Here is a 27,959-nt window from a genome sequence, read left to right as displayed (position 1 = left end):
CAATGGTTGTTGATGCAGTCCGCCGTAGCTAGAGTCATTCAAGCATGCACCTTAGTGTTGTTGGATGGCGGCGGCCCGGTGATGCTGGCCTTAGATGATGGCTACAGAGATCCAGTAGGAGTTGTAGCAGAAGTCATAGCAGAGGTGGGCAACTGCTGAGAGCTTTGCAAATGAAGGAGGTACAAAGAACAGTGGCTGCTCCATCTCAAACTCATACGGAGTTTGGAACGACAAGACTTCTTGCCAAGCCGCTGCGGTGGTTTATCCAACAATGGAAAAGGAGCTCTTGGCTGCCATAGCCACTGCAACAAAGAAAAAACCAAAAGGAGTCGCTGCTACTGGGGTTGCTAGGTCGTGTAGAAGATGCAGTTGTTGTTCATTGTTAACAGAGGCGAGCATTGTAGAAGGGTTTTGGGTTTGAAGCTGTGGGGTCTTGCTGCATATGAATCCTGTGCCGCCTTCCTTGCATTGAGTATTAGTTTAGCGCTAGAGCTCGTGTCTCTATTTTCGAATTGGCACTTTGGGACTTGCTTGATTGCTTAACTAGGTTCTTGCAAGGTCTTTTAGATGGGTGGTGAACAACAAAGGATATAAGACTAGCACTCTAACAAATAGAAAGGCTTCTATGAGTCTCTTTGCCTCAATAAAGACTCCAATGTCTCTCACGATAGACTAGACTCGACTAGGACATTCTCTAGCCCTCAAACATATGAACGGAAATTTCTAAATAGAGTGCAAGATTACTCAAGAGAAAGCATGACAACCTATGTTGTCTCTACAACTAATCAAGAAGAGCTAGACCTGGCTCTGATACCATGACAAATCGGGGGATCGAGCTCTCCTAGTCATGAGACAACATCCTAATACAACACTAATCTAAGGAGGATGCAACCTAAGTGCAAACATGATGAAGAGAGTGCTCATGACATGTACCTCAAGTCAATTAGGTTCCAAGATAGATTAGCTTGGACTCATAAAGAGAATCTTGAGATAGTGCAAAGTGCTTGATTGATATTACTTCAAATGAACCTCCCTTTTATAGGTGAGGGTACTTACATCCATATGCTTGCTCACATGTGGGATATCTCCTCCATGCCATGTGGCAGCTTACCCTTTACTCATACCTTTGCTCCATATGTGCTCATGGAACCATAACTCTCAACACCTCCCCTTAATGCCATGATCCTTTGGCTAGTGCATATGGTCAGATGTGAGTTACAAATCCATCACCTCCCCTTAGTGCATGTATTGCTACTTAAGGTGGTCAAGTGTGGTTTTTACATGTCAATACCTCCCCTGGGTGCTTTCATAGCTACTCTCAGGTGGTCAGGCTTGATTTACAAAATATAGGCAAGGATGGCAAGGTTTTTGTTTCTCAATACATTCCATTAATGTCACCTTTTGGCTCATGGCTTGATGACGATGCTGTGTAGTTGACCTGTTGATTCTTCAATCTGCAATCTTCTTCCTTGTGTAGCTTCATGCATGATACTTTGTTCTTCCATGTGCCTTGATGCCTTATGTGTGGATGCCATGCTTCATGCTATGGTCATCTCATACACTTGCGCTTTTGGCATGCTTATGACAATAATGTGTGCATTCATGCTTTGGTTTGTCATTTGTTGCAAAGGTCTTACCAATTTATTTTTTTCAATATTGGTAGTGTCTAATTGCTAACAATGATTCTCATCTTACAAGCGCGTAGAGCTCAAATGGACAATCACTTTTTCTTTTTGGAGCATGTCCAAATTCTTCTTGGATTGCAAGTTACGCCTTGTTGAAGATTCTGTGAAGAAGAAGGCCTTTAATGATGTGGCACAAGGATTCACATGCTGAATTCCAAACTGTGCTTAGGTGGCATTGTAGATGATGTGGCATATTAACCAATCCTTATCCTAAACGTAACCATGGTTAATCTTTACCACAGTTACTTGACCAACCTTATCTGCCATGTGTCCTTATCGTTGCACACCTTGGCAGATGAACTTAACCAAGGTTTAATCTTATCCTGCCACATGTCTTTGACATCTGATGCCACGTGTCTTAAGGTTTATAACCTTAGAGAAGAATGAGAAGAGCTTCTTTCCAATAGCGACGATGCGAATTGCAAGCAGTTCATCTGCTTACAGAGGCTTGAATCGGAAACCTCGCCTACTGGTGCCTGAAGAGTGCATGAAGTCCTACTTAGCTATGACGATTGAGTTATTTGAATGTTAAACTTACTTTGTTCTTGAGCTCAGGAGCATCCTCGCAACAATGAAGATGTCAAATTGCCTCGGCTCTTCAAAAGCGTTGACTCTCCTTCTATCTTCACAAACATATGTGTAGCTTAGCGCTACCTTCTACGCTACTTTCACGTGGGAAGTTGCTAATGCAAGTACGTGCACTAGGAGGTTGTTTGAGGACTCATTGAGGCGTGGTGGTCACTGGCTATGTGTCCCTTTGCATTGGCGGCAGATAGCATTGGCTGCCTAGCAATGGTTGTTGCTGCAGTCCACCATAGCTAGAGTCATTGAAGCATGCGCTTAGTGTTGTTGGATGGCGGCAGTTGGTGATGTTGGCCTTAGATGTTGGCTACAAAGCTCTAGTAGGAGTTGCAGCATAAGTCATAGAAGAGGGTGGGTGACTGCTGAGAGCATTGCAAATGAAGGAGGTACAAAGAACGTCGGCTACTCTGTCTCAAACTCATACGGAGTTTGGAACGACAGGACTTCTTGCCAAGCCACTGCAGTAGTTTATCCAACAATGGAAAAGGAGCTCTTGGCTACCGTAGCTGCTGCAACGAAGAAAAAACCAAAAGGAGTCACTGCTGCTGGGGTTGCTAGGTCGTGTAGAAGATGCAGTTGTTGTTCGTTGTTAACAGAGGTGAGCATTGCAGAAGCGTTTGGCTTTAAAGCTTTGGGGTCTTGCTGCATCTGAATCCCGTGCTGCCTTCCTTGCATTGAGTATTAGTTTAGCACTAGAACTCGTGTCTCTACTTTTGGAGTTGGCACTCTGGGACTTGCTTGATTGCTTAACTAGGTTCTTGCAAGGTCTTTTAGCTGGGTGGTGAACAAAAAAGGATAAAAGACTAGAACTCTAACAAATAGAAAGGCTTCTCTGAGTCTCTTTGCCTCAATGAAGACTCCAATGTCTCTCACAATAGACTAGACTCGACTAGGACATTCTCTAGCTCTCAAACATATGAACGAAAATTTCTAAATAGAGTGCAAGATTATTCAACAGAAAGCATGAGAACCTATGGTGTCTCTACAACTAATCAAGAATAGCTAGACCTGGCTCTGATACCTTGAGAAATCAGGGGATTGAGCTCTTCTAGTCATGAGACAACATCCTAATACAACACTAATCTAAGGAGGATGCAACCTAAGTTCAAACATGATGAAGAGAGTGTTCATGACATGTACCTCAAGTCAAATAGGTTCCAAGATAGATTAGCTTGGACTCATAAAGAGAATCGTGAGATAGTGCAAAGTGCTTGATTGATATTACTTCAAATGAACCTCCTTTTTATAGGTGAGGGTACTTACATCCATATGCTTGCTCACATGTGGGATATCTCCTCCATGCCATGTGGCAGCTTACCCTTTACTCATACCTTTGCTCTATATGTGCTCATGGCACCACAACTCTCAACACCTCCCCTTGGTGCCATGATCCTTTGGCTACTGCAAGGTGGTCAGATGTGAGTTACAAATCCATCAGACTTGAACCATTTCTATGGGGTTCATAGTCTCTCCTACTACTGCAAGTTAATTGTTGTAGTCTTTTATGCGGAGTACATAAGCATGACCGGTTTTACCATTGTTGCGGAAACTCTGGTTGATCTGCTTTCTCAGGGTAAGAATCTTGGATGTGTTTTTAGACTCGTAGAGAGCGGCAAACATATCCCATGCTTCTTTCAATGTTTTGATTATGTTGAGATGTCCTAGCATGACATCTTGCACATTCTGCTTGATCAGGTGATAGGGATACTTGTCTTTCTTATCCCATTCTGCCTGAGCTCGGGCAAGGGCAGGATCTACTACTGGTGCAAAAACTATTTGTGTAGATTTAGGTGCTGTTGTAGATCCCGTTGCTGGTACTGTGACAACAGATGGAGTAGAGCTACTGGTGGCTAGATTGTCCAATGGTCTAGGTGTAGACCCATCAACATACTCGCATTTGTCCTAAAGTACAAGAATGGTCTCCATTCAGTATTTCCATGTACCGTAATTAGAGTTGTCTAACTTAGCAGATGCCTCTAGATTGAGGTTGCTAGTCGTAGACATGGTGCAAGAAATGTACTCAAAAGTGTCGTGAAAATCTCTGTATGAATCAACTACAAATACAATGTCTATGCCAAGTGAAATCTCTGTACCGTCGATGAAGATAGAACTGCAATATATAAAATCTGATCTGTATTACAAGGCTTGTGGCAATGATGTCGAGAATAGCCAAGAGGCTTTACAAGGCTAAAATGATGTGTACGATGCCGTGAGATAGCTGAATAGGCTTTACAATGGTGGCATGTGTGTGTGAAATCAAATGCTATCTGCCACTGAAACAATCTGTAATGCCTCTGAACTCTCAAGTCTACTCACTGAACTAATGAACGTAAGGTTTCAGGTAATGTAATGATGTGAAACCATATGTGAGCGTATGGACTGACTTCGAGTACATACTAGTTGGGAATTTCGAGCATGGCTTAGATTGGCAACCTGGGGAAATTCAAAGTGTCCCCTCTATGGCGATCTACTCTACTCTGATTTAGATCTAAACCAACCGTCGATCGATGAAAGAATAGCAAATAATTCCTTTTCTTTTGTTCTTTTTCCGTGATGGGTCAGATGCGTTGATGTAGAGGCAAATGTGCGTGAAGGAAGTGGTTTTGTCTATGAGGCTCAAATGTGAGTGTAACTTGCACCGAAATGTGTGCATGATGGGACAAGCATGTAGAGCATGAAAAAATGAGCGACTTTCCTTTTTGGGGCACCCTCAAATTCTTCCTGGATCAAGAGATACGACTCGATCTAGGTGGAGGGGCAAAGGAGAGCAAATGTGCTCAATGATGATGTGTCACTGTGAGTCACATGCAGTGTGATGTGGCACTGTGCCTAGGAAGAGGTGTGCCTGAGAAGCCCTATGCTGAGGTGGCAAGGGTGGTCACATGAAGTGAATGTGGAGCACTGTGTGTGCCTGCAGAGGTCAGTGCTGATTGGATAGCTGAGGTGGCACTACTAAGGTGGCACAAATGATGATGTCAGCAAGGTGACATGGCAATGATGACATGTCAGTGCTGATGTGGACTAATGATGTGGCACTATGGATAAGATGATGATGTGGTAGCTTCAGAGATAAGGTTGCCATGTGGCAAACTCCAGACCTCAACTAACCCAAGACGTTTTTGACCTATGGTTGAGACGGCTCAGGTTAGTGAGCCCCTTATCCGCCACATGTCAGATGAATAGAGCTTTGAAATCTTCTAGATTCTGATGAAATCTGGTGGATTCCATTCCTACATATTTCTATTGCTGCAGGAGCCGGGAGCCATGCGTTGAAGCGTCACATGAGTCGAGGGAGCTTGGTGAGGCGTGCTGAGCTTTTTGGAGATCCGGTCGTGGGCATGGAAGGAGCAGGGTCATTGAATGAGAAGCTCGCGGGTGCCCATTGGTTCTGGTCATATCATCAGAGCTTAGAAGCTTGTAAGATCGTTTTGAGAGCCGCAAAGACTGTTGTGGAAGGTAGCTGTTGTTGCTTGTGGAAGGAGCTAGGAGATCCAGTATCCCGTTGAGGCTGAGAGCTAGTGAAGAGAGTCGCTTGCAACTCTATTGCCGCTATGGGCTCTGAGTCGCTGTTTATGAAAAGCGGCACTTCCCTAATGGAGTCTGGTCAGCCGTCTAGTGATGAAACAGCTAGGAGCTTGCATTTGGAGTGGTTGGTTGGGAGCCTGTGGTTGCACAGCTTTAGTCTCTTTGCAGGGTCATGGCCATTACGTGCTTTAGGCATCTATCGTGGGAGGCTTGCTACATGAGTTGCAGAGCTGTAGATCTGCATGTGCACCCGTTGATCTTGCTGGAGAGGCTGGCCGTAGGTAGTCAGTAGTGGCCCGTTAGGTCAGACGGTCAATGCAGTGGGTGCGAGCTATGTAGGAGAGTCGTTGTCATCCATAGGAGTTCCAGTAGGAGTCGCAAGTGAGGCTATTGGCTGGCACTATGCTATGTCGCTATTGTAGTAGAAGCGTAGGTGAGGCTTGGTAGTAGAAGCTGCTAGAGAGCCTGGGCTATCTGTGGTTCATTGCACAGAGAGCGTATGCTTTGTCGTAGGAGTCATTAGCCTTTGCACGGGAGCTGGAGTCGCAGCAGTAGGATAAGATGATGAGTGCCTTAGGCACTGACTATGGTGGAGGTCCGTTTCAGAAGGTCTGCTCACATAGTACAAGGACCAATCTCTCTATTCTCTCTCACATGAAAAACCTCACAAACTCTCAATATTCTCTGAAATCTCTCGTTTCTCTCAAATCTCAAACTCTCAATAGTCTCTGCAATATCTCTTTTCTCTGAACTCAAGAAACACTCAAATAAACTCTCTCTCAAATGATGGAAATTTTCTATCACATGAACGGAAGTCTCTCACGGAAGAGAACATTCAATCTCAGAGAAGAGTGGAGATGAGGAGAGAGGGCACAGCTTGAGAGCACACCACAAATGACTAACTATACACTAGATTTAGTTGAAAAAATAGAATATATACAAACCCTTTTAGGATTAGGGTTAGGGGATCTGACCCTTTCCTTTATAGCACTCTATAAGGTTAGTGCTATGCACATATGATCACGTGATGGTGCTGTGCACACATGATCACATGATGTTGAGCGTGAACTTTCAACACTTGTTGTGGCCATTAGATCCGCTCCTCCTCTTATAACATGGTGGAAGTAGCGTGTGAACCTGCCCTTGTCCATTGGCAGAATCTGAAGAAACTACTGCAACAAGCTACCACCATTGTGTGATGGTCCACAGTGGCTCTTCTCGAGTTGCTATGATCACACATACAAGGACTGGGTGTAAAATCTGCATGAGTTATTCTCTCCTTGCTTCTCGTGTACACGTCCCTCTATTACCCTTGTACTTCTAAAGTCTCTTAAATGCCGTAGGACAAAGAGTGATATTAGTGGCAACTAGAGTTTTTGTTTTCCTCATATCTTCATACAATTTGCATGCAAATGTCTTATCTAGCTTTCTTTGCTTTGTGAACAACGAAGCTGGATCAATAAGTATTGTGGCCACACTGAATTGTGAAAGTCCCCAAATGTACCCCTCATCCTCTAGAGGATGTAAGTGTGCCACACTTATAAAAAAGTTTGCGAGACTTGTATCTTCTTCTTGCGGCTCCTCCTGATCATCACTATCCAATTTTTACCTTGGTTTTAAATAACCTGCACTTGAACGATCTGCACATGGAGTAGGAGTTATTTGGCTCTCTTTCTGGGAATAGCTATGGAACTTGAATCTACTCCTTCTTATTCTTGTAGTTGCAGCAATCGATGGTGTAGGTACAATTGGAGATACTGTAGTTACTACCGCAGATATTGTAGTTACTCTTGCAGGAGATACCATAGTTATCGCCATAGATATTGGCAGTACAACTTCGGGGCTACATGTTATAGATGGCATACTTATAACTGCTGAAGGTACACCACCACTTCTTGGAAATGCATCCCACATTTTCTTCAATGCTTCCAAGGCACTAAGTAATTCTTGGGATCCTTCAATTGAATTTGGTAAGGGCTTCAAGAAGTGCTTGTGTGTGTAACTCGTAACTTGTAGACCACATCGTCACTCTTCCCTTTGCACACAAACTCTATCAAATTGTTTTCTTTAATGTTGATGGTTGAGACCATGCCACCATTTCTTACTACCTCTGGAGAATATTTCACGCTTGATACATTCTCGATAGTGATCACCAAAAAACACTTTGATTTGTGCTCCAGAAAATACCAAGCATGTTCAAGGTATTTGAAAGACACCTTGGAACCAAAACTCGAAGCCATAGTTTTCTGCAAAGCAATCAAAAATAAAAAATGAGAATTACAATGATTTTCAAACTAAAAATATTGAAAATTTTACTAATTAAATATTTAAATATTAAAAATTAAAAATTAATTAAATTTTTAAAAGTTAAAATATATTTTTTAAATTATATTTTTATATTTCTAGATACTATTTTTTAATCTAAATAATTTAATTCAAAATATTTTATAAACATAAATAAAAGAATTTATTTTTTTTTAAATTTTTTTTATTTATTTAAATTTCCTTTTTTAATTAAAAAATTTTAATTTTACTTTTATTTATTTTTTTTTAATTTGAGCCCTTTCAAGCCCCTGTGTCCCTTAAGGGGAGGGGATTAACCCCCTCGGAACTTATTGCATGTGCAACAAGCCCCCTCCCTTGGGGCTTAGGGCTTAGGGAAAATTGATTAACCCCCCCAAAACCTGTTGGGCGTGCAACAGGTTCAGGGGGGGTTAATCAACTTCTTGCCTTGCCTCTTGCCTTTCATAGTGCTTTTATTCAAGAACATGTCTTCATTTCCTCAATAGGTTGCATTGCCACATCCTTGTTTACATTGAAACTATGTACCCGGCAAGCCTCCCCCCCCACCTTGCGACCTCTCTCCCGCTCTACACATCCCCTCTCCCCCGCCTCGCCTCCTAGTGTCACCCTCGCTAACCCCTCCCCCCAAGTCTTGCTCCCCCTCCCTCGGGCCTCGCCAGTGCCACCCAAGCCATAGCCCCTCCCTCGCCAGTGCCGCCTCACCTCCAAGCCCCTGTCTCTCCAAAAACAAAAGGTCGCCTAGAAGGGGAAGGGGAGGGAGGGAGAGGAGGGAGAGGATTCATCACCGAAAGTGGAAGGGGAGGGAGGGAGAGAAGGGAGAGGAGGACAGGCTGGAGGAAGGGTGAGAGGGAGAATAGAAGGAACAGGAAGAAGGAAGAGGGAGAGGGGATGGGAAGCGGGAGGAGAGCTGAAGGGAGGGGAGGGGGTACCTGGGTGGGGAGGTGGAGGAGGAGCTTGAGGAAAGTTATGAGAGAGAATGAGGAGAAGTAGAGTTTTATAGGAAATGGGTAGCTTTTAGGTCATCAGCTTTTTTTAGTTTTTTTAGGTTTTTTTAGTTCTTTTAGGTTCACTATAAGTAGAACATTCTTCATTCTCTCTTTGATTCAAAGTTCATTCTTTCGCACTCCACGCTTCTCTCCTCTCATCAACCTGTTGTAGGATTCTCAAAATTTTCAAAATGTTGCAAGAGGTGAGTTCATTTCCAACCTATTGTGTATGCAAGAACTTCTAAGAATCAAGTCTTTGAAATTTTGAATTTTTTTTCAAATCTGATTCTTTTCTCAAAAACCTGTTTCCTCAATTTTTTTGACAAAACTAAAAATCTCTCAACCTATTGCAAATGCAACAACTTCAAAAAACCATCTTTTGCATTAAATCCTTTTTCTCACAAATTTCCATCTCTACCTCAAACTCTCACAACCTATTGTCACACATTTCTCTCAAACTCAAACTCTCCCAGCCTATTGGGCATGCAACAATTTTTCAAAAAACAATAAATTAGAAAACAATCTATTACAAATTTCTCTCTTAACCTTAAACCCACTTAAACCTCCCTACCTATTGTGTACGCAACAACTTCAAGACAAAATTTAACCATAAATCTCTCCAAAAACTCTTCTCACAACACTTTATTAATATGAGAAATCCATTTATAATATTTTTACTCCATAATATAATAACTTTTTATTAGCTAATGTTAAAATATAATTTTGCTAAATATATATATTGTTAATCTATAAATTAATATAATTATTATATAAATATTATATAAATATATATTATTAATATTAATGTTAATAACATTTAAAATTGCATACTTTACATACTAATAACCTTAAAAATTCAAAAATATAGTTAGTCAAAAAAATACATTAATTATAAAGATATACCAATGAAAATATTTTTGAAAGAGAGATACTCTAGCATATATGCTTTATATAATACTTATTCTTTAAACAATGAAGAATTAGTGAATGTATTTGTAAGCTAGTTGTTAATATGAAAAATCTTTACAATATTCTTCTTACTATTAACTAGATATTAAATTTTAGTTTTAATTAAAATATACATTATTAACTTCAAAACTAATATAAATATAATATAATTATTGTATAAATTTAAATAAATATATAAATGATTAATATTATGTATTAATAACATTTAAAATCATGTATATTATATAGTAATAACCTTTAAATTTTGAAAAGGTAGTCAATCAAAGAATTCAATTAATTTAAAAAATAAGAAAATATTAAAATTTACATACATGCTTTTAGCATGTATGCTTTTCTTCCATGTGTATAATACTTTTAGTCAAAGAATCAAGAATTAGAGAATGTATTTGTAAGGTAGGTATTTAAAACCATAGACTGGAAGAGGTTTAGCATACTTGCTTATCTTTGTTACAGTATATAATACTTTGCAAAAGCCTTAAACTTTCTTTAAGGTTTTGCACAAAACTATAGTATCATTGAATCCATTGGGATATCATTTTTCTACTTTAGCAACCACCAGATATCCATGGTATGAATCCATGATATGGAATACGTATTTCTTCTGAATATTTCGTAACACATACTTCTTCATTTCTTCTGATACACCATGCAACATGAATGAAAGAAAATATGAATCAGTGTGCTTTTAGCCTATGTGCTTGTCCCTAATCAGTAGGATAGTTTGACTAAGTCTTATAATTACTTAAAGTAAATCCTTTGCAAAGGATCATACCTAGTATTTTATATAAATAAAACACTTTGAAAAGCATATAATATATAGTCTATATATGTCTAAACTAAATACTTTGGAATGCATATTTTATATAGTCTATATACCTTAAATCTTACACCCTAAATCTTAAATTTTAAAGTTCTCTAAATCTTTAGCTATACGATATACGCTCTTAAACTTATATAACAATTCTAATCCCTAAACCCTAAACCTTAAACCCTAACCCCTATACCTTAAATTCTAAAACCTAATTTCTATATCCTAAACCCTAGATTCTAAACCTTATATACTAAACCCTAAATCCTAAACCCTAAAAAACCTAAATCCTAAACCCTAAAATAATAAACATAAACCCTAAACACTAAATGCTAAATCCTTTACCCTAAACCCTAAATCCTAGATCCTAAACCCTAAATCCTAAATCCTAAACCCTAAACCCTAAACCTTAAAACCATAATCATAAACCCAAAACCCTAAACACTAAATCTTAAACCCTAAGCCCTAAATCCTTAACCCTGAACCCTAACCCTAAAATACAACCAAAATTTATTGATTTTTTTCAATTTGTGCAATAGGTTTGATATATCCTCCAACATGTTGCAAGTGGAACAGGTTAATGGTGCCCCCAACCTATTACAAAAATCAAGGAATTTTCTTGGTGCACCCAACCTATTGCAAAAATCAAGGAATTTTCTTAATTTGTGCAACAGGTTGGATATGTCCCCCAACCTGTTGCTCAAGCAATAGGTTGGGGGATATATCCAACCTTATGCAAGCAACAGGTTGGATATATCCAACCTGTTGCACAAATCAAGAAATTTCTTGACTTATGGAACAAGTTGGATATATCCCCCAACCTGTAGCTCAAGCAACAGGTTAGGGGTGCATCCCCAACCTATTGCTTGAGCAACAGGTTGGAGGGTATATCCAACCTGTTGCACAAATCAAGAAAATTTCTTGATTTTTGCAAAAGGTTGGCTGTACCCTTAACCTGTTGCACGTGCAACAGGTTGGGGGATATATCAAACATATCGCACAAATCAATAAAATTCATTAAATTTTGGTTATATTCTAGGGTTAGGATTTTGGCTTTAGTATTTAGGGTTAATAATTTAGGATTTAGGTCTATAAGGGATGCTTGCAAAAGAAATGTGAATGGGTTCCAAATAATGAGGGATTAACAGAGGTGGAAGCTAGTAGCATTATTCATTGCTAGACATCGAGGACACGAAGTTTTAAAAAAAAGCATGGATACAATGTTGAAAAATGTATCACAATCCCTGATCCAAGTTGTGTCCATATTAAACATCATTTGGCAAGACTTGACCCATCAAGTGCAAATACATTACATGAATCTGATGACTCTGAATGAGATTCAGATGCATAAGATAATGTTTTGTATGCTTTTTCCCATACAAATGGTGTATCTATACACCACCAATAAGATAATGTATTGTATGCTTTGTTTTTCAAAAAAAGGGTGTATCTATACACCACTTATGTATTGAATTCAACAAACTCTTTTCTTTCAAAAAAATGGTGTATATAGATACCACGTATATGTTAAATTCAACAAACTCTTTTCATATGGTAATATTTTCACTTTATCAGCATAGTGTTAAAATTAAACTAGAGATAGGGGACTGCTATTATTATTATTATAGTTATTGGATGGGAGCACCATGCACAAGTTTGGGAATTACAGCTTTATTGAGCCATATTTTTTTTATTAGAGGTCACCACTTGACTTTTTAGCTTAATAAGGCCATATTTGTATATAAGTGACCCATTTAGTGCTCTAAAAAACCCAATTTTTGAGCTCAGTAGGTGAAGTTGAGTGGAGAGGATATGCTCCAAAAAAAAGTCCAAAGCAGGAGAGAAAGTCCAATATTTTTGAATAGTGTGTTTGTGGGCAATTTGCATAAGTCTAACATTCCCCTACTCTTCCATCAATGAAAGTGATCTGATTCTCCTAATAGAAAGTTTCATAGAAGTAGTTCATATAGTTAAGTGAATGTGTCACTAACTTTCACTAAGTGACACATCCAATAAGGCAAGTTGTCTTGAGGGATCTCATCCCCATATCCACTTGGGAACTTGAGACTAGAAGATATATGTTTTGATGCACACCCTCTCCTACATTAAGGGGATTTGTCACAAGTAAGCAATTGCATTGCTATGTGGTGCATCTGTTGAGGCAACTCAACATAAGAAACTACTATCTCCATGTCTAATTTATTGAGAACAACCCTAACAAGGAGAAGACTTTGTTCTATTATGTTTCATTCACTTGTGAATTCTATCACCTTTGGCATGTGATGCCTATATATTGAAAAAGGGGATTTGTAGCTTCTTTGCAACTTTTAGCAATCTCTTGGTAATCTTTGTGTCAATATCAAGGAAGATAAGTCATTGGGATTGTAATCCTTGTGTCATGGTCAAGGAAGCATTGCCCATTGAATTTGATATCGATGAAGCAATTGAACATTTTAATTAGGATCTTGTCATTGACTATCCTTCTGTTTTTTAAAGATTTGTAGCTTCTTTCCAACTTTTAGTAATCTCTCAATAGTCTTTGTGTCAATACCAAGGAAGATAAGTCATTCGGATTGGAATCATTATGTCAAGGTCAAGGAAGCATTGCCCATTGCATTTTATATTGACTAAGCAATTGAACCTTCAAATTAGGATCTTGTTATTATTGACTATCCTTATGTTTTTTTAACTTTCAAGTATTCAAGAAGTTATGATCGATTTGTATTAGTTTTCATTTCATATCTTATTTTACCATGATGCATTCTATGTATGAACACACGTAGACACTTTGATGGTTGAGTTTCAAAGTGTTATTTACATCATTTATCCTTTCTGGGGAGGTCGTTATATAAATATTCCCCAAACCAATATGCATTCAAAAGATAATTCGAGATCCCTACTTTCATATAATTTTTACACTTGAAAATGTGAAAACATTATAATGTGTCAAAATTTAGCTCTTACTTATATGAATTCTTTGTTAAAATTTGCATTTAAAATCCCAGCTTGTTGAATGTCTTGCGACATGCCATGAAGGTTGAAGAACAAGACAAGGACTCCACCAACTCATCACTCAAAAAGATGTGAATATAACATGTGGTTTTAACAAAAGGGTTTCTTTTATCATGAAAAACTTCAAATTTTTATAAATTTTTAGTTATTTGGAAACATTTTTAAATGGGAGTTTGATAAAAAGTTGCAAGTTTGTATAGAGACAAGGGATTTTTCATGAAGGGTAAAGCTTTATAGATTAGGGGCTTTAGTAATAGCCCTTGAATGAATCTAGCATATAGGGTTTTTATGTAGTCTTGTGAACAAACTTCTAATTGTATTACATATTTTTCCTCACACCCTCTCCCCATCCCAATTTTGACCTTGTCTTTAATAGACACAATTCTTATGATGCACCTTCATAATTTTTGTCTTGCCTTTAATACACACAAATTTTTATAATGCACCTTCATGGACTTCTATTGTCATACTTATCATATAAAGTAAAGAATTACACGTTCAATAATTTCAAGTCAAATAAGGAATTGGGTTTCAAATTGTGTCCTTAATAGATTGCCTCAATTTAAAAGAGTTTTAAAATGTATTAATTGTGTCCTTAATAGATTGCCTAAAGGAAAAATGTGTGTATGTGTGTGTGTGTGTGTGTGTGTGTGTGTGTGCGCGTGCGCGCATGCATGTGCATGCGTTTGCGTGTATTAAGGGGAAGGGGGGGAGGGGGGAGTGAATTATGGGAACATGATGGAATCCCTCCCTCCCTCTTATTTACAAGGGTAAGAAGTAATAACACTCACAACATCTCACGTAGCTAAGTAAAAATATCCTATAAGTGGATAAAGGTTGTCTTGAGTTCAAATCCCACCTTGCATCAAATTTTAAAGCTATCTCTTTGACCTTAGCCTAATTCAACTCTCTCCACTAGTCATCCAATAAATCAATTTTACTTATCCATCAAAAAATAAAGGCCTTTTCAATTATGTTTTGCTTGAAGTCAAGTTATATGTATAGAATCATCTATTGAGATGAAGTGCTTTTAGAATAGAGACATGGAAAGTATAGATTAGCAAGCTAATAGACAAATAAGGTGAGAGCTATTAGGGGTTAAGGGTTTAGTTTAAATGATCTAGTAGAGTAATTAAATTACACAAGCATTTGTTTGTTGTCCACAATATGTGTTGTGATTCATTCATGTAATTAGTGATAACCCTTGAGCATGGGAGAATCTGCTTTTGTACGAGCTTAATGTTGAATTATTAAGTTATGGCATTGTTAGAATAAACCTTGAATATGGGAGAGTATTTTTTTGTACATGTGTAGTGTCAAATTATAAAGTTAAGGCATTGTATGAGCATTATCCTTGGTATGAAACCCCCAACATGGTAAATGTATTCCTTGAAGGGTCCTTTTACTATAGACAAAAACCTTAGCTATCTAAAGTGGCTTTTTTCCTATGTACAAAACCTACTTAAAACACATTGTGAGTATCAATATTTTGCAATAATGTGAAGGATGCAATTTATGCTTGGATATTAGCAAAAAATTATTCTAAAATAAACTAGTATTGCAATTTATACAAATATGTTTAAACTTTACACGTGAATCATTTGTTCCTTAAACAAAAAAATTGTGAACATGCTTTATTTTTATAGCATTGTGTTCACTTGCAATACATAGCTTGGTCTCAACAACTCTACTTCGATATTGATAATCACCCAATAGCTATTGAATGATGGTAATTGTTAAAAGATGCAATTGATTGCCTTTGAAATTTCAAATATCAATAAAGTTATTCTAAAATATATTTTTATTGCAATTTACACAAGCATTTTGCAAAATTTACACCTTTCTTAATCAAGTGTCTTATAAGTATAAAATTTTGAACATTTATAGCATAGTGATTGCATGCAATTTAGTCATTCTCACACAACTTGTTTGCAACAACTCCATTCAATTCCAATAGTCACATTTTAGTAGTGGTGATATTCACAAAGTAATGTCATGCCATGGATGTAATATTTTTTACTCTTGCAAGTATACTTTTACTGATATGACAATGGACAACAATCTTTGAAGCTTGTGATTACTTTGTAATGCTTATGATATGCATTGCGATTCTTAATTTGTCACACTTTTGCAATGTGATTGTGATGCACAACATGGAATACAAGTGTGATAATCATACTTTAGTTCTGTCGATACTAGAGGTGTCTTGAAAAGGGCATGTTAGGATCTAAACATGCATCATAAATGGATGTTGATTGTAGTAGTGGTCATTCTTGGATCTCGAAAACCTACATACAATGTGAACTCAAGGGTTACTATTGAAGCCCCTATCTACATATGTCCTACATCCTTTTTGCTTTACAAAAAATTTGATTCACCAATTTTGTGAATTGAAAGCCCTTCTAGATATGTATATATTTTTTCGATTGACTAGAGGAAAATCCCCCTTATGTTTGAACCCACATTGTATGGTTATGATTTTTAGGTGCACTCTCTTGGTCCAAGACAAAGAACAATGAAGTACAATTCCACCTTGTTAGGGAAAAGGTAGTAACATAAGAAGTACATCTTGTTGATAAGTCTTAAAAAGGTCACCGCTCAATAGTCTTAAAGAGGTTTCTACCCTCAACATGCACACAATTGCAAATTTAATGCCACAACTCAATAGACCATGCTCATCAATCTCAAAAGGGTCAATACTCAATGGTACGCACAATTGTAAGTTTACATCACAAGTAAGTGTCAATAGCAATCATCATGACCCATAAATTAGTGTTCTATTTTGTTTATATTCATAAATTATAGTTTTAAGTATGTAGATTTTGTCCTATTTATACAGTGTAATTATTATAGACTATTGACATCCAGTAGCTTTGAAACAAAATTTAACAAATATTTTGAATTCCTTTTCAACATTTATCGCTTGTATGAGGGTATGTTTTAAAGTTAATGTCATAATTACCCTTTAGGTGTACATGAGAATCATCTACTTCCATGGAGCTAATCGAGTTTTTGAAGTCTAAAATATCATGTTGAACTATTCCTAAATTTGTGCTCCTAATGTTTTTGTATGCCAATAGAATCTTTACATTTTGAAGTCAAGGAGAATGAGTGTAAGATAGCTTCTTTAAAGTGTGTAAAGCAGGTGTGTCATCATGCCTACCCTCCATTACTACCATTGAGTGCCTACTAGGCATGAATGTAGGGGTGTTGGAATACCTTTGAAAGCAAGTACATAGATGTGGACAACTCCACCTAATGCTTCCCTTGCCTCCTGATTTTTCCTCCAAAAAGTCTTGAAAGGTTAGGCCCTATCATAAGCTTTATCCGTAAACATGTTTGTGGACCATAGGTATGATGTGATAGCATCTTTGTCCCATGTGGATGTTTAGGGGTTTTGATTCTTTGTAGTGAAAGCAATGGTCTGATGGAGGCCTTGTCATTGGTACATGTGATGGAGGGATTTTAGGGATTGCTAAAAATGATTTGTAGTTTGTAATTGCCCTTTTCTTGTGAACTTTCCATGGCTTTCAATGATACAAGCGTTTGTAGGGAGATTGTTCAATTAGAAAAGTTTCGGAGGTGATGGGTAACAAAATGTTTTGAGGTGGTGGGTAACAAAAGAGTGCATGGCAATTATGGATGTTTTGATTTGTTGAGGTGGAAGGGATCTTGTTTTGAGAAGGCTCCCATTTTCTTGCAATATGTGTGATGAAGGGATGCTTTCATTTTAGAGACCAAGGGGAGCTTGTCCTCTGACCAAATCAATGTTACCATTAAGCTTGTAGGTACAAGCTAGACTGTTAGCCTGACTTATGCAAAAGGTAAGGCGGGTGACCATGCAATTGTGTGAAGATTTGTGTGGCTAGGGTGTGTGCTAACATGAACATGAACCAATAACAGAGTCCATGGACTATGGAGTAGGGACATAATTTTAGAAAGGCCTCTTCTTTTCTTTGAAAAAAAGTCTCACACATCAACTCGTGCTTTTCATTTGAGGAAAAAAAAATCAAGCTAGATAAATGAAACAAGTGAAGCCATCACACCAAAAGATGGATTGGGTTGAAAGGTGATCTCTAATCATAGGAAAGTTATTGGTTAAGGTAGAGCAATGATGGTTAGCTTAGTTTAGGTTACTTTTAGCTTAGGTCTTAGATGTGTTAGCACCGCCTCCTTAGAGGGAAGGCTATGGTGGAGTGTTGGATTCTCCTTTTTGTGAATTTCAACGTGTGATTATTCTTTTTAAACTAGAATGCTTGGCGAGTTGCTAAGTATATGGGCCAGTTGCTAACTATAAGTAGCTAATAATAGTTCAATTGATCTAATGGCTTCGAATGTGCCACATGGCTTCGCAAGATTTTAGAGTCTCATAAAATGCCCTAGTGTTGGCCAAGTAAATAAGGTTTGCTTACATGAAGCTAAATGTAACCATTAGATAAGACTAGGAAGGGACTAGGAGGTGTTCTATATACGTAAGGCATGAGCGCTTCGCAATATACGGAGAGGTAGTGCCCATGCGCACTTGTGCACTCGTGCTTTACGTAATATGGTTTGGAGGACTTGTGTCCACCACTATTCACACAAAAGACCACTAAAATATACACAATGGAGCTTCAAATTTCAAGGTTACCTCAAGAATTTGTTAGGTGAGAAGATCATTCTTGGGAGTTTAAAGAAAAATAGAGAAAACTTATGTTTGAGAGGTGTCTTATCCTTGCAATTTTAAAATCCTAACTTCTAAGAAACCTTGTGGTGAGTGACTTAATGTTTGAGAGTTGTCTTATCCTTGAAATCTTAAAATCCTAAGAAACCTTGTGATGCTCAAAAACTTGAAAGTTTCTACTTAATGTTGAGAGTTTAAAATCCTAAGAAATCTTGTGATCCTTAAAAAAAACTTGAAAGTTTCTCGAGAGATTCTTGAAACTTGAAAGTTTCTCTATTTGAGGCTATTTAAATAAGACAGGGGGAAGTTGAAAAAGTTGTAGGATCCCATAAAAGTACGTGTGTGGGAAGAGCCAAGCTTGGAATGTGGAAAAGAGTGAGAGGCAAGGACAAAACACGTGCAAATAATATAACCTGAAAGAAACGAGGACCGTAGATCGGGGGAGAGATGGACGGTGGGGGAGAGCGTGGACGGGGTCATGTAGTCTAAGACGGCGGAATAAGTGGAAAAACAGACAAAGGAGCTACCAATAATTTTTCAAGCGGTGGAATAAGAGACTTAAGGAGGGCCGGAACACGTCGTCGTCGTCTTCTTCTTCTTTGTAGTTGTCTTGTTCATCTTCTTCTGTTGGCGATGGCTATGGCGATCGATCACCTTTGAGCTCCTGGCTATGGCGATCACCATTCAACTCTAAGCTTTCCTTCCCTTCCCATCTCCTCCTCCTCCTTTCCATCCTCCCCTCCCCTCTGCATCCAGCTCTAAGCTTTCCTTTGTTGACGCACGACACACTCCCTTCGCGTTATGACCCGCTTCTCCTCCCTCTTCCTCTGCCTCTTCCTCTCCCTCCTCTCCTCCCTCCCTTCCCCCTCCTCTTCCACCACCGATCCTCACGATGGTTAGTCCCCTTTCGCATCCTCTCTTCTCCAGATTTTGCCCGTTCTCTCACGGTTTGCGACAGCATCCGGTTGGGACGCGAATGAGGCGTAAATGCTTCCTGCCACATGTTGCAAACCATCAGCTTCCGCGCTGCGCTGAAATGGGCAGCTCATAAGTGAACGCTTCTTCCACAGAAGAATGAAGCACCGCTTTCCCTTTGCTGAAATGGGCAGCACGAAGTCGGTTCTAAAATGAACGCTTCTTGCACAGAAGGATCAAGCAGAGTGTTTCTATATGCACAGAAACAAGGATTGAAATCCTTGGATGTTAGCATAGTTTTGGACACTCCAGATGATTTCTCCGCTCGGTTTCCAACTCTAGCTCTTGTGGGTTGAATGTTGCAGTGACAGCACTTATCGCTCTCCACACAGCTTGGTCTTCAAATCCTTCCTCCTGGGACACCAACACCGATCCTTGCACAAACCAATGGCTAGGTGTCGCATGCGACGCCACCAACACGCGAGTCACTAAATTGTACAATTTCACCCTTTTCATCATTACAGATTTTTCCGTGAACTGCAGATGTGATGCCAGTTCAATCGGACGGGAAAATTTTATACGTTGTTCTCTTTCAATGTTGGCAGGCTTCTAATCAATCAAGATCTGAATGGAAATCTCCCTGCTCAGATTGGAGACTTGACCAATTTGACAGATTTGTACGCTTCTTAAAGCCTGCTTCAAATCTTTACAATTATTATTCAAGTGAGGTACCTTCTGACTGCTTCTCTATATATGTAGGGACCTGTCATCTAATCCAAAGCTAGGAGGCACTCTTCCTACTCAAATTGGAAATTTGACCCAATTGGTGAAATTGTAATCCTCTTCACATCAATTCCCTTCTTTTGCAATGTTTGCCACCATTCTTCGGCAGTCCTTTAGAGAGGCAAATTAATGGGCTGTCCGCCTAACTATGTGAAAACTTTGCAGTTTTGTGCAGTTTTGTAATTTCTCCGGCTCGATTCCATCGGAGATAGGGAATCTACTTAACTTACAATACCTGTAAGTACATATCGAAAACTTGCATTATTGGCAAATAGTTGCTTCCGCTTGTGTTGATTGGCCAATTCAAAAAATTTTACACCTGTAATACTCGGCTTTACTAAATAATACAGGGGCTTGACTCAGAACTCCTTCTCGGGACAATTACCTCCAAGCATCGGTTTTTTGAAGCAAATGTTGTGGCTGGATATATCGAGCAATAATCTCAATGGGACTGTGCCAGATTCAACTTCAAGTAGCACTGGAACTGGCCTGAACAACTTAACAAATGCAGTTCATTTGTGAGTAAAACCTAACAAATTTATCTTAGGGCAAAGGTAGTATAAATGCCAGTACTCGTTTAAATATATAAACTCAGCCTTGCATGGATTTTGGGCATGAATTGGTCTGCTTCTGTCATGACAGCCATCTACAAAATAATTCATTCTCAGGGAGCATTCCATCGTCCATCTTCAACTCTCAGATGCAGCTGCAACATCTGTGAGTGGGTTCTGCCAATTTTTGCTCTGCATAAGGTTTGCTGCTATGGGGAAAGTAAGGTACAATTCATGATTCTATCAGTTAGGTGCTCCAAACCATTGACACTTTGAGCTTTCGTGACCAGATTGCTACACGATAACAATTTCTCAGGAAATATATCCTCCTCGATTGGTGATCTGAAATATGTTCAAATAGTGTAAGTGAAAATGCCCACCATATGCTCTTACTTCAATAATGGGGAAAGCTACATTTCTTATGGTTTCTGTGTTCTGTTGTACCCAATTGTTGTGTGTCTTATGGTTTCTGTGTTCTGTTTTAGTCAAATGTTCCATTCTTCACGATTTGCTTTCATTTGGGCAGGCGACTTGATTCCAATCAGCTCACTGGCTCAGTTCCTTCAGCTAACATCAGTCTCATTCAAAATCTCGCCACACTGTATGCTACAAAGCTCCTTACTTCTCTCTCCATCATGTTCTAGTTAGTTGCAACGTCTCAGAAATTGTTTTCTAAAATTCAGACGTTTTCCCATTCAAAGTCATAATTTTCCCCTTAATGAGAGGCTGACGTTGTCTCATATCCCATTTGCTTTCTTCTGGGCCACAGGCAGCTAAATCACAACAGTTTAACTGGCCAACTTCCAGACCTTTCGAGCAATACCAATCTACAAATTCTGTAAGAAATTTTACAAGTAGCACGTTGTTATACATGTCGTTTTGGACTCTATTTTCTGCTTTCGTTGATTCAAACGAAGAAATGCGACTACTTGAAATTCATGGCCTCGTTTTTACCCATGGCAGGGACCTTAGCAACAATCCATTCGACGCTTCTCCGTTTCCAAGTTGGGTCGCAAATTTGACAAATCTCTACTTGCTGTAAGTCGGATATCTTGTTTATGAATTGCTTTGTTTGTCCAACCGTTCGTCAGTAGGAGGCCAAAATTCACAATTTTTCATACAGACAGCCACATTAATAAGCTGGGCAAATGTTTAATCGTTTGATCCTCCCACATCCTTCTTTTACAGATCGCTCCAATCTGTAAACTTGACTGGCGAGATACCCTCGGATATTTTTATGCTCTCGCACATCTCCAATGTGTAAGTATTTCATGAATTCCATACATCGGGCTAGCAGTCGACGTGCCAAAAGAATGGAGAGGCTGAAAGTTATATATGTATTTTTTGTAACGTAATTACAGAACGCTTGGGTCGAACAAATTGAACGGCACGTTGTCCCTCAACGCAAGCTCCTCACTTCTTATCGTAAACGTGACGGACAATAGTATAATCGGACTCGACAAAGGCAATTACACACAACAATTACTGTGAGTGTTCTTGTTCTCAGCATACCCGGGCCGTCCATAGATATGATTTTACGTACGTGCGTTGTCTGTTGACATACTTTTGCTTGATTCATTTCCAGATTGGCTGGAAATCCCTACTGTACCAATAACTCAATTAATTGCACGAGTTCACAATCTGTCACACCTCCTGCTGCGGCCCCGGCTTCATCTTGCACGAATGGTTGCCCCGATGAATATGCAACCAATCCTAAATATCCTGGAAATTGCCAATGCTTCCGCCCTGTTGTGGGCAACGTTACCTTTCTTGCAACGAAAATTCCCCTTTTGACAGACTACAACATCTCTTTAATGGAGGAGCAGTTTGCAAGTGGGCTGACACTTCATTCTAATACAAATCGGACGTTCCTCGACAGCCAGGTAGTGGTAAACGTCATCTCGAGTACTCAAGTGATGGTTTCGGTGTTTCCACGCAACACCACCGATTTATGGATTCCAAACGAGGCAGTCCGTATAGCCTACGTACTCAAAAATCAGGATGTCGAATTTCCAGTCATCGGACCCTTGATTTGTGCATTTATGGGCACTCCTTACAATTCAGGTAATTCAGAGAAGACCCCTCACCCATTCATCGATTGGGCAAAGGTCTTATAGGCATTTCATATGTGTTATCTCGTCCCATTCCGAATTTTCTCTCTATCAATTATTCTTGTAAACCCACTGTTTCTCATTTATCGCCTATAATTATTCTTTGTTCACACTCTCCTTGATTTTCATGGTGCAGTGGTGGTAGTGAACAAACTCAGCACAGGTGCCAAGGTTGGTATAGGCGTCGGTGTGTCAGTGTTTGTTATTGCGATCATTGTCATTGCAACGTATGCTTGCAAACAGAAAAAGAGAGCCGAGATAGCAGAGAAGCAAAATAAGCCTTTTGGTGGGTATTCTTACCATTTCATCCAATGAAGCAATTTTTTATTTTGTTGATTTCCATGACCACGCATGCATTGGAGGGTAACGGGCTCATTTTTGTCGGGTATTTGCAGCTTCTTGGATTGCAGCTAGTCAAGGAGAGACCGCAGATATTCCTCAACTAAAAGGTGCTCGCTGGTTTTCACTGGATGAAATAAGAAAATGTACCAACAATTTTAGCCAAAACAATGAGATCGGTGAAGGAGGATATGGAAAGGTACCTTTCCGTCCCAAAAGCCGTGTGTTTTGGATGTTTGGCCCGTTTGACTGTATTTATATCGATCTTCAACTTGTTTATGCTGAACTCTGATATCCACACTGTGGATGGTACGTTACTAACGAGCAGAGGAATTTAGTGCTGTCAATAGCGTTTGCAAGCGCTTTCCAACATTTTTCCATTTTCTGCGCAGGTGTACAAAGGATTCCTTTTGACGGGCGACCGAGTGGCAGTTAAAAGGGCAGGGGCCAACTCTTTACAAGGTGCGACAGAGTTCAAAAATGAGATAGAGCTTTTGTCAAGGGTGCACCACAGAAACCTGGTTGGTCTGATCGGCTTCTGTTTCGAAGAAGGCGAGCAAATGCTCGTATACGAGTATATGCCAAACGGGACGATAAGAGAATGCTTGTCAGGTATAATTCGATTTGTGACAAGGTTCAATGGAAGCACAAGCACTTATTTTGAGCAGAGATCTGAGTAATGATATTGTTGATTTTTTTCAGGCCGGACTGGCCTCAACGTGGATTGGGAAAGGAGGATGGCACTTGCCCTGGGTTCTGCAAGGGGAATTGCTTATTTGCATAGTGAAGCTAATCCACCCATCATTCACAGAGACATAAAGTCGAGCAACATTCTTCTGGACGACAAGTTAGTCGCTAAGGTGGCAGATTTTGGTCTCTCCAAGCTTGCGCCTGACGAGGATGGCACGACCCCTATGTCGACAGAAGTGAAAGGAACACTGGTAAGATGGGCAGGGCAGTGTGTCCAGAGTCAGTGTAGGAGCAACTTCCTCATGTAATGAAGAGAATGTAGCACCGCCTTCTGTTGTAGCAACTCCTTATCTGTGGTTGCAGAACCCATTGTAGCATCATTCGTTGTGTGAAGGAAATGTCACCTGCTGCACAAAGATTCTCGAGTCTGTTTTTGTTTCTGAGTTTAGAGGGGAGGGGTGCTAAAATCATGTGGCTGCTGAATGCAGGGATACTTGGACCCAGACTATTTCATGACCAATCGATTGACAGAGTTTAGCGATGTGTACAGTTTTGGTGTGGTGTTGTTGGAGCTGGTGACAGGAAGGCCACCGATTCATGGGGGCAAGTATGTGGTGAGAGAAGTGAGAACAGCAATGGCACAAGGAGGAATGGAAGCTGTAGTGAAATCGTTGGTGGATCCAAATCTGGCAGAGTATCCAGCCAAGTCATTGGAAAGGTTTGTGGAGTTGGCATTGAGCTGTGTGGAGGATGATCCAGTATCTCGACCCACAATGGCTGAGGTGGTGAAAGAGCTGGAATCTGTGTCACCAACAGTGCGCTTAGGGACCCTGAGCATAGAAAAGGAGGAAGATCGCTCAGCACTGTTGTATGCTGAGGGGTCTCCATACATGACAAAGGCAAATCCTGAGAGTTCGTTCAAGTATACTGGAAGCTATGCGGCCATGCCCAGAACTGTAGAGCCCAAGTGATGAGCGAGATCCGAGAAGCAATGTGTAGTGTACGAGAGCAATGCACATACAAGGCAAGATTCTTCACCTTCTGATCGTGTGCAGTAGCATGTCAATGACGCATATATATATATATATATATCCAAGGCAGGCCTCGGCTTCTTATGGTGCAGTTCCACAGTTATTATATATCGATAGGAAGGGTATGATCTGATGGTCTGACCATGAGAAGTGGGTATCCACGCTATGGTTAGTGAGTGTATGTGGGGGTGACTACTCACTAAAAGCCCCCCTCCTCTCTCTCCTCTCTCTCTCTCTCTCTCTCTCTCACACGCACACACACACACTCTCTCTCTCTGTATGACTCTCTCTCTCTCTCTCCTTTCTCTCCTCTCACACACCCACCTCACTCTCCCCTTAGTTTCACTCAATTTTCCTCCCATCTTGTCCCAAAAGACTACCTTCCGTACTTAGCACACATCTCTCTCTCTCTCTCTCTCTCTCTCTCTCTCTCTCTCTCCTTATACCTCCTTTAAGCTTCTTCTCGTTCCCCCAAAAGACTTATTCTCTTACTTCCATCTTATCACATACCTCTTACAACTATGTGGATGAAACACACAAGGTAAATGCCAATTTCGAAGATGTTTGCAACACCAAGTGGGTGTCCTTGAATGTACATGACTAATCACCTCTCAAAATCCAATTTTTATGTGATCACACCTTTTTGGGCCTTATTGTAAATTTGATTTACCATTTGTATGTGTAATTTTTGCTCATGTATGTCACATGAGGCCTTTGTAATAAAAAGAAAGCATTTTTTTGACATACGAGCTTTTATAATAAATAGAGGGCTTTGCTCAGGACTATGAGTCAAAGTGCATGAGTATAGATTAAGAAATTAAGTTTTTATGTACAAGGCCATAGGAACATACCTTATGCATGATGATGCAAGTGTGTTTAGTAACTGGAAAGGAAGGTTTATCCTAATGCTTTAAAAGGGAAGCATTGAAGACTTCTTTATGGTAAAACATGTGTTGATTATTTGCCTCTACTGTATTTGGATTCTGACATTGGTTTCTTCTTTTGCATGAATTTAAGTCTTAGTACATTCTTTTCATTTATAATTTTAAATGTGTTATTCTAGCATGTTCCACGTCTCATTTTGTACTAGCATCAAAATTAACCATGAAATTATTATGACAATAAAGTAGACATTTAAAAGCTTAAATTAGCTTTGTGCAATTTGAGATAAACAATTTGGATCCATGCATTTTGGGTGAATTTGGAGAGGTCCCCAATGATAGCTCCATCGGAATAATTGACCCCTTTTTACCAAATGATTGAATCCCCAAACAAAAGATAAACACCCCTCTTCTAATTACAAGTCGGGAAAATGGATTGATTGGTCAAATTAGGGGCCTTTTGAATATATCAGTGGGGCCCATTTGTCTAGCTAGGTTTAGTATTTGTAGCCCATCCATGCCAAATGAGTTTCACGAAGACTACAAATTTAACGACCATGAAATATTTGCTAATCACCTATTATTAACCCAGCGGATTGAATCTTTAGGAGTATACCGTAACTCATGTACTAAGCCTTAATTGCTAAAAGGGAGTCTATGAAGAATAAAGTCCGTTTCATATTTTCCTTGATTTACTCAATTATTGCCCTATTAAAAGAAAAATCATGGGGCTTACTTTGTTAGGTGGCTACATTTAGCATAACGTGTGATCATGATCGACTATACTATCACAACACACGCCCTACTTCTAGAGCATATTAGTCAAGACAAAAGTAGTAGGAAGGGCCCCATGATTTACTCAATTATTGCCCTATTAAAAGAAAAACCATGGGGCTTACTTTGTTAGGTGGCTACATTTAGCATGATGTGTGATCATGATCGATTATACTATCACAGCACATGCCCTGCTTCTAGCGCGTATTAGTCAAGACAAAAGTAGTAGGAAGAGTTGGTAGTAAAAAGTTATTGACTCTCACCGAAAAAGAATCCATATGCAATCTAGAACTATGCTACCCTCGCAATTGATACTAACAAAAGTCAACTTTTACTACTTCATAAGATCTGTTAGCCTTTGAACAATTTCCTAATGAGAATACATTGTTGCCTTTGACTACGTCAAAATGATAACAATTTGTTAAAAGAATTCCCTTATTTGTGGATATAGCAAACCATAATATTACATTATAACCCACCACATTTTGAGAAATTCAAAACATAAAAATAAACATAGGAAAGCCATTGAAATGTACACTTACGAGTTGTTATACTTAATGGACAGGTTAAACATACTCTTTTTCATAAAACATGCATATATATGACATGAATAGATCAAGATTAAAACTTATAATAGTCCTTTTATGCAAAACCTATACACCTTCCTATTGTAAGTGCAATGCAAAAGAAAAGTTATTGCAAAAAGGACAAAATTCGATATTGTGGTGATATTATACACCCCTTGTGATATGTTTTAGACTTCACATGCTACCAAATAAAAGTTCTGAAGAGTAAGAATTAAAGTCTTATAGATGCAAAATACACAAAAATAGGAAAGCCTTAATGACAATGTGTCCATGGAATTTGTTAAGCTGCATGTTTCTTGGATTGTTTTCATAGGCCTCTATGTATGAATGAAAACCCATGAGTCATGACACATAGAAAGAGAGAGATCATGTAGGCAAAGGTTGAGGCACTAGAAACAAGGCCTGAGAAGCTCAAGAAAGCAAGCTCGTGTTGGTTATGAGCAAGCCTCGGTAGAATCTACAATTGAGGAGCCTATATAAAGGCGAAAGAGGCACAAATCGATGTCTATACTGGGGGACCTCTCAGCACAAACTACACTAAAGGAATGTTGGAGGCTATGCAATGCAAAGCTAAGAGGAGAAGCATGCTCAAGAGCTTGTGGAAGTGAAACAAAGAGTTCACTCAACAACAATGGCAAGCAAATGATAAGAAAAACAACAATGACTCCTTTTTGGGCTAGGAGAGTGAATGTAATATATATACTCTCCTAGCTTAAGGGAAAAATATATATACTTTCAAATACATAGTAATATTATGGGAATC

At 39.2% G+C, this 27,959-nt stretch overlaps 1 protein-coding gene across 2 annotated transcripts; it reads left to right on the top strand.

Moving 5' to 3' along the window:
* The first annotated feature begins 19,117 nt into the window (after positions 1-19,117).
* Positions 19,118-25,681, top strand: LOC147897449 (leucine-rich repeat receptor protein kinase HPCA1-like). Of its 2 annotated transcripts, XM_087380304.1 has the most exons (19): positions 19,118-19,429; positions 19,815-19,944; positions 20,055-20,126; positions 20,209-20,283; positions 20,398-20,469; positions 20,583-20,750; positions 20,875-20,949; positions 21,074-21,145; positions 21,310-21,384; positions 21,553-21,621; positions 21,747-21,821; positions 21,972-22,043; positions 22,145-22,270; positions 22,369-22,847; positions 23,031-23,180; positions 23,290-23,432; positions 23,626-23,845; positions 23,936-24,174; positions 24,412-25,681. In XM_087380304.1, the coding sequence occupies exons 1-19, from the start codon at positions 19,336-19,338 to the stop codon at positions 24,892-24,894; spliced, it is 2,889 nt and encodes a 962-aa protein (XP_087236430.1). In that variant the 5' UTR covers positions 19,118-19,335; the 3' UTR covers positions 24,895-25,681. The 2 variants fall into 2 exon arrangements, with proteins under 2 accessions (XP_087236430.1, XP_087236431.1); XM_087380305.1 differs by lacking the exons at positions 19,118-19,429; positions 19,815-19,944; positions 20,055-20,126 and having other exon boundaries at positions 20,219-20,283; positions 20,596-20,750.
* Positions 25,682-27,959: the final 2,278 nt, after the last annotated feature.

This window comes from Dipteris shenzhenensis, chromosome 10, assembly GCF_047967505.1.
Source record: "Dipteris shenzhenensis isolate YYH24624 ecotype China chromosome 10, Dip_SZ_1.0, whole genome shotgun sequence".
Classification (NCBI taxonomy): domain Eukaryota; kingdom Viridiplantae; phylum Streptophyta; class Polypodiopsida; order Gleicheniales; family Dipteridaceae; genus Dipteris; species Dipteris shenzhenensis.
The sequence above is the reverse complement of the archived record's forward strand: the minus strand, read 5'-3'. Positions and strand labels throughout refer to the sequence as shown.

Excerpts from the sequence above, each read along its gene's own strand:
- LOC147897449 (XM_087380304.1), top strand. The coding sequence starts at position 19,336 with ATGACCCGCTTCTCCTCCCTCTTCCTCTGCCTCTTCCTCTCCCTCCTC. Across the intron at positions 19,945-20,054 it reads AACACGCGAGTCACTAAATT|GCTTCTAATCAATCAAGATC; the intron begins GTACAATTTCAC and ends CAATGTTGGCAG. Across the intron at positions 23,433-23,625 it reads GTGAAGGAGGATATGGAAAG|GTGTACAAAGGATTCCTTTT; the intron begins GTACCTTTCCGT and ends TTTTCTGCGCAG.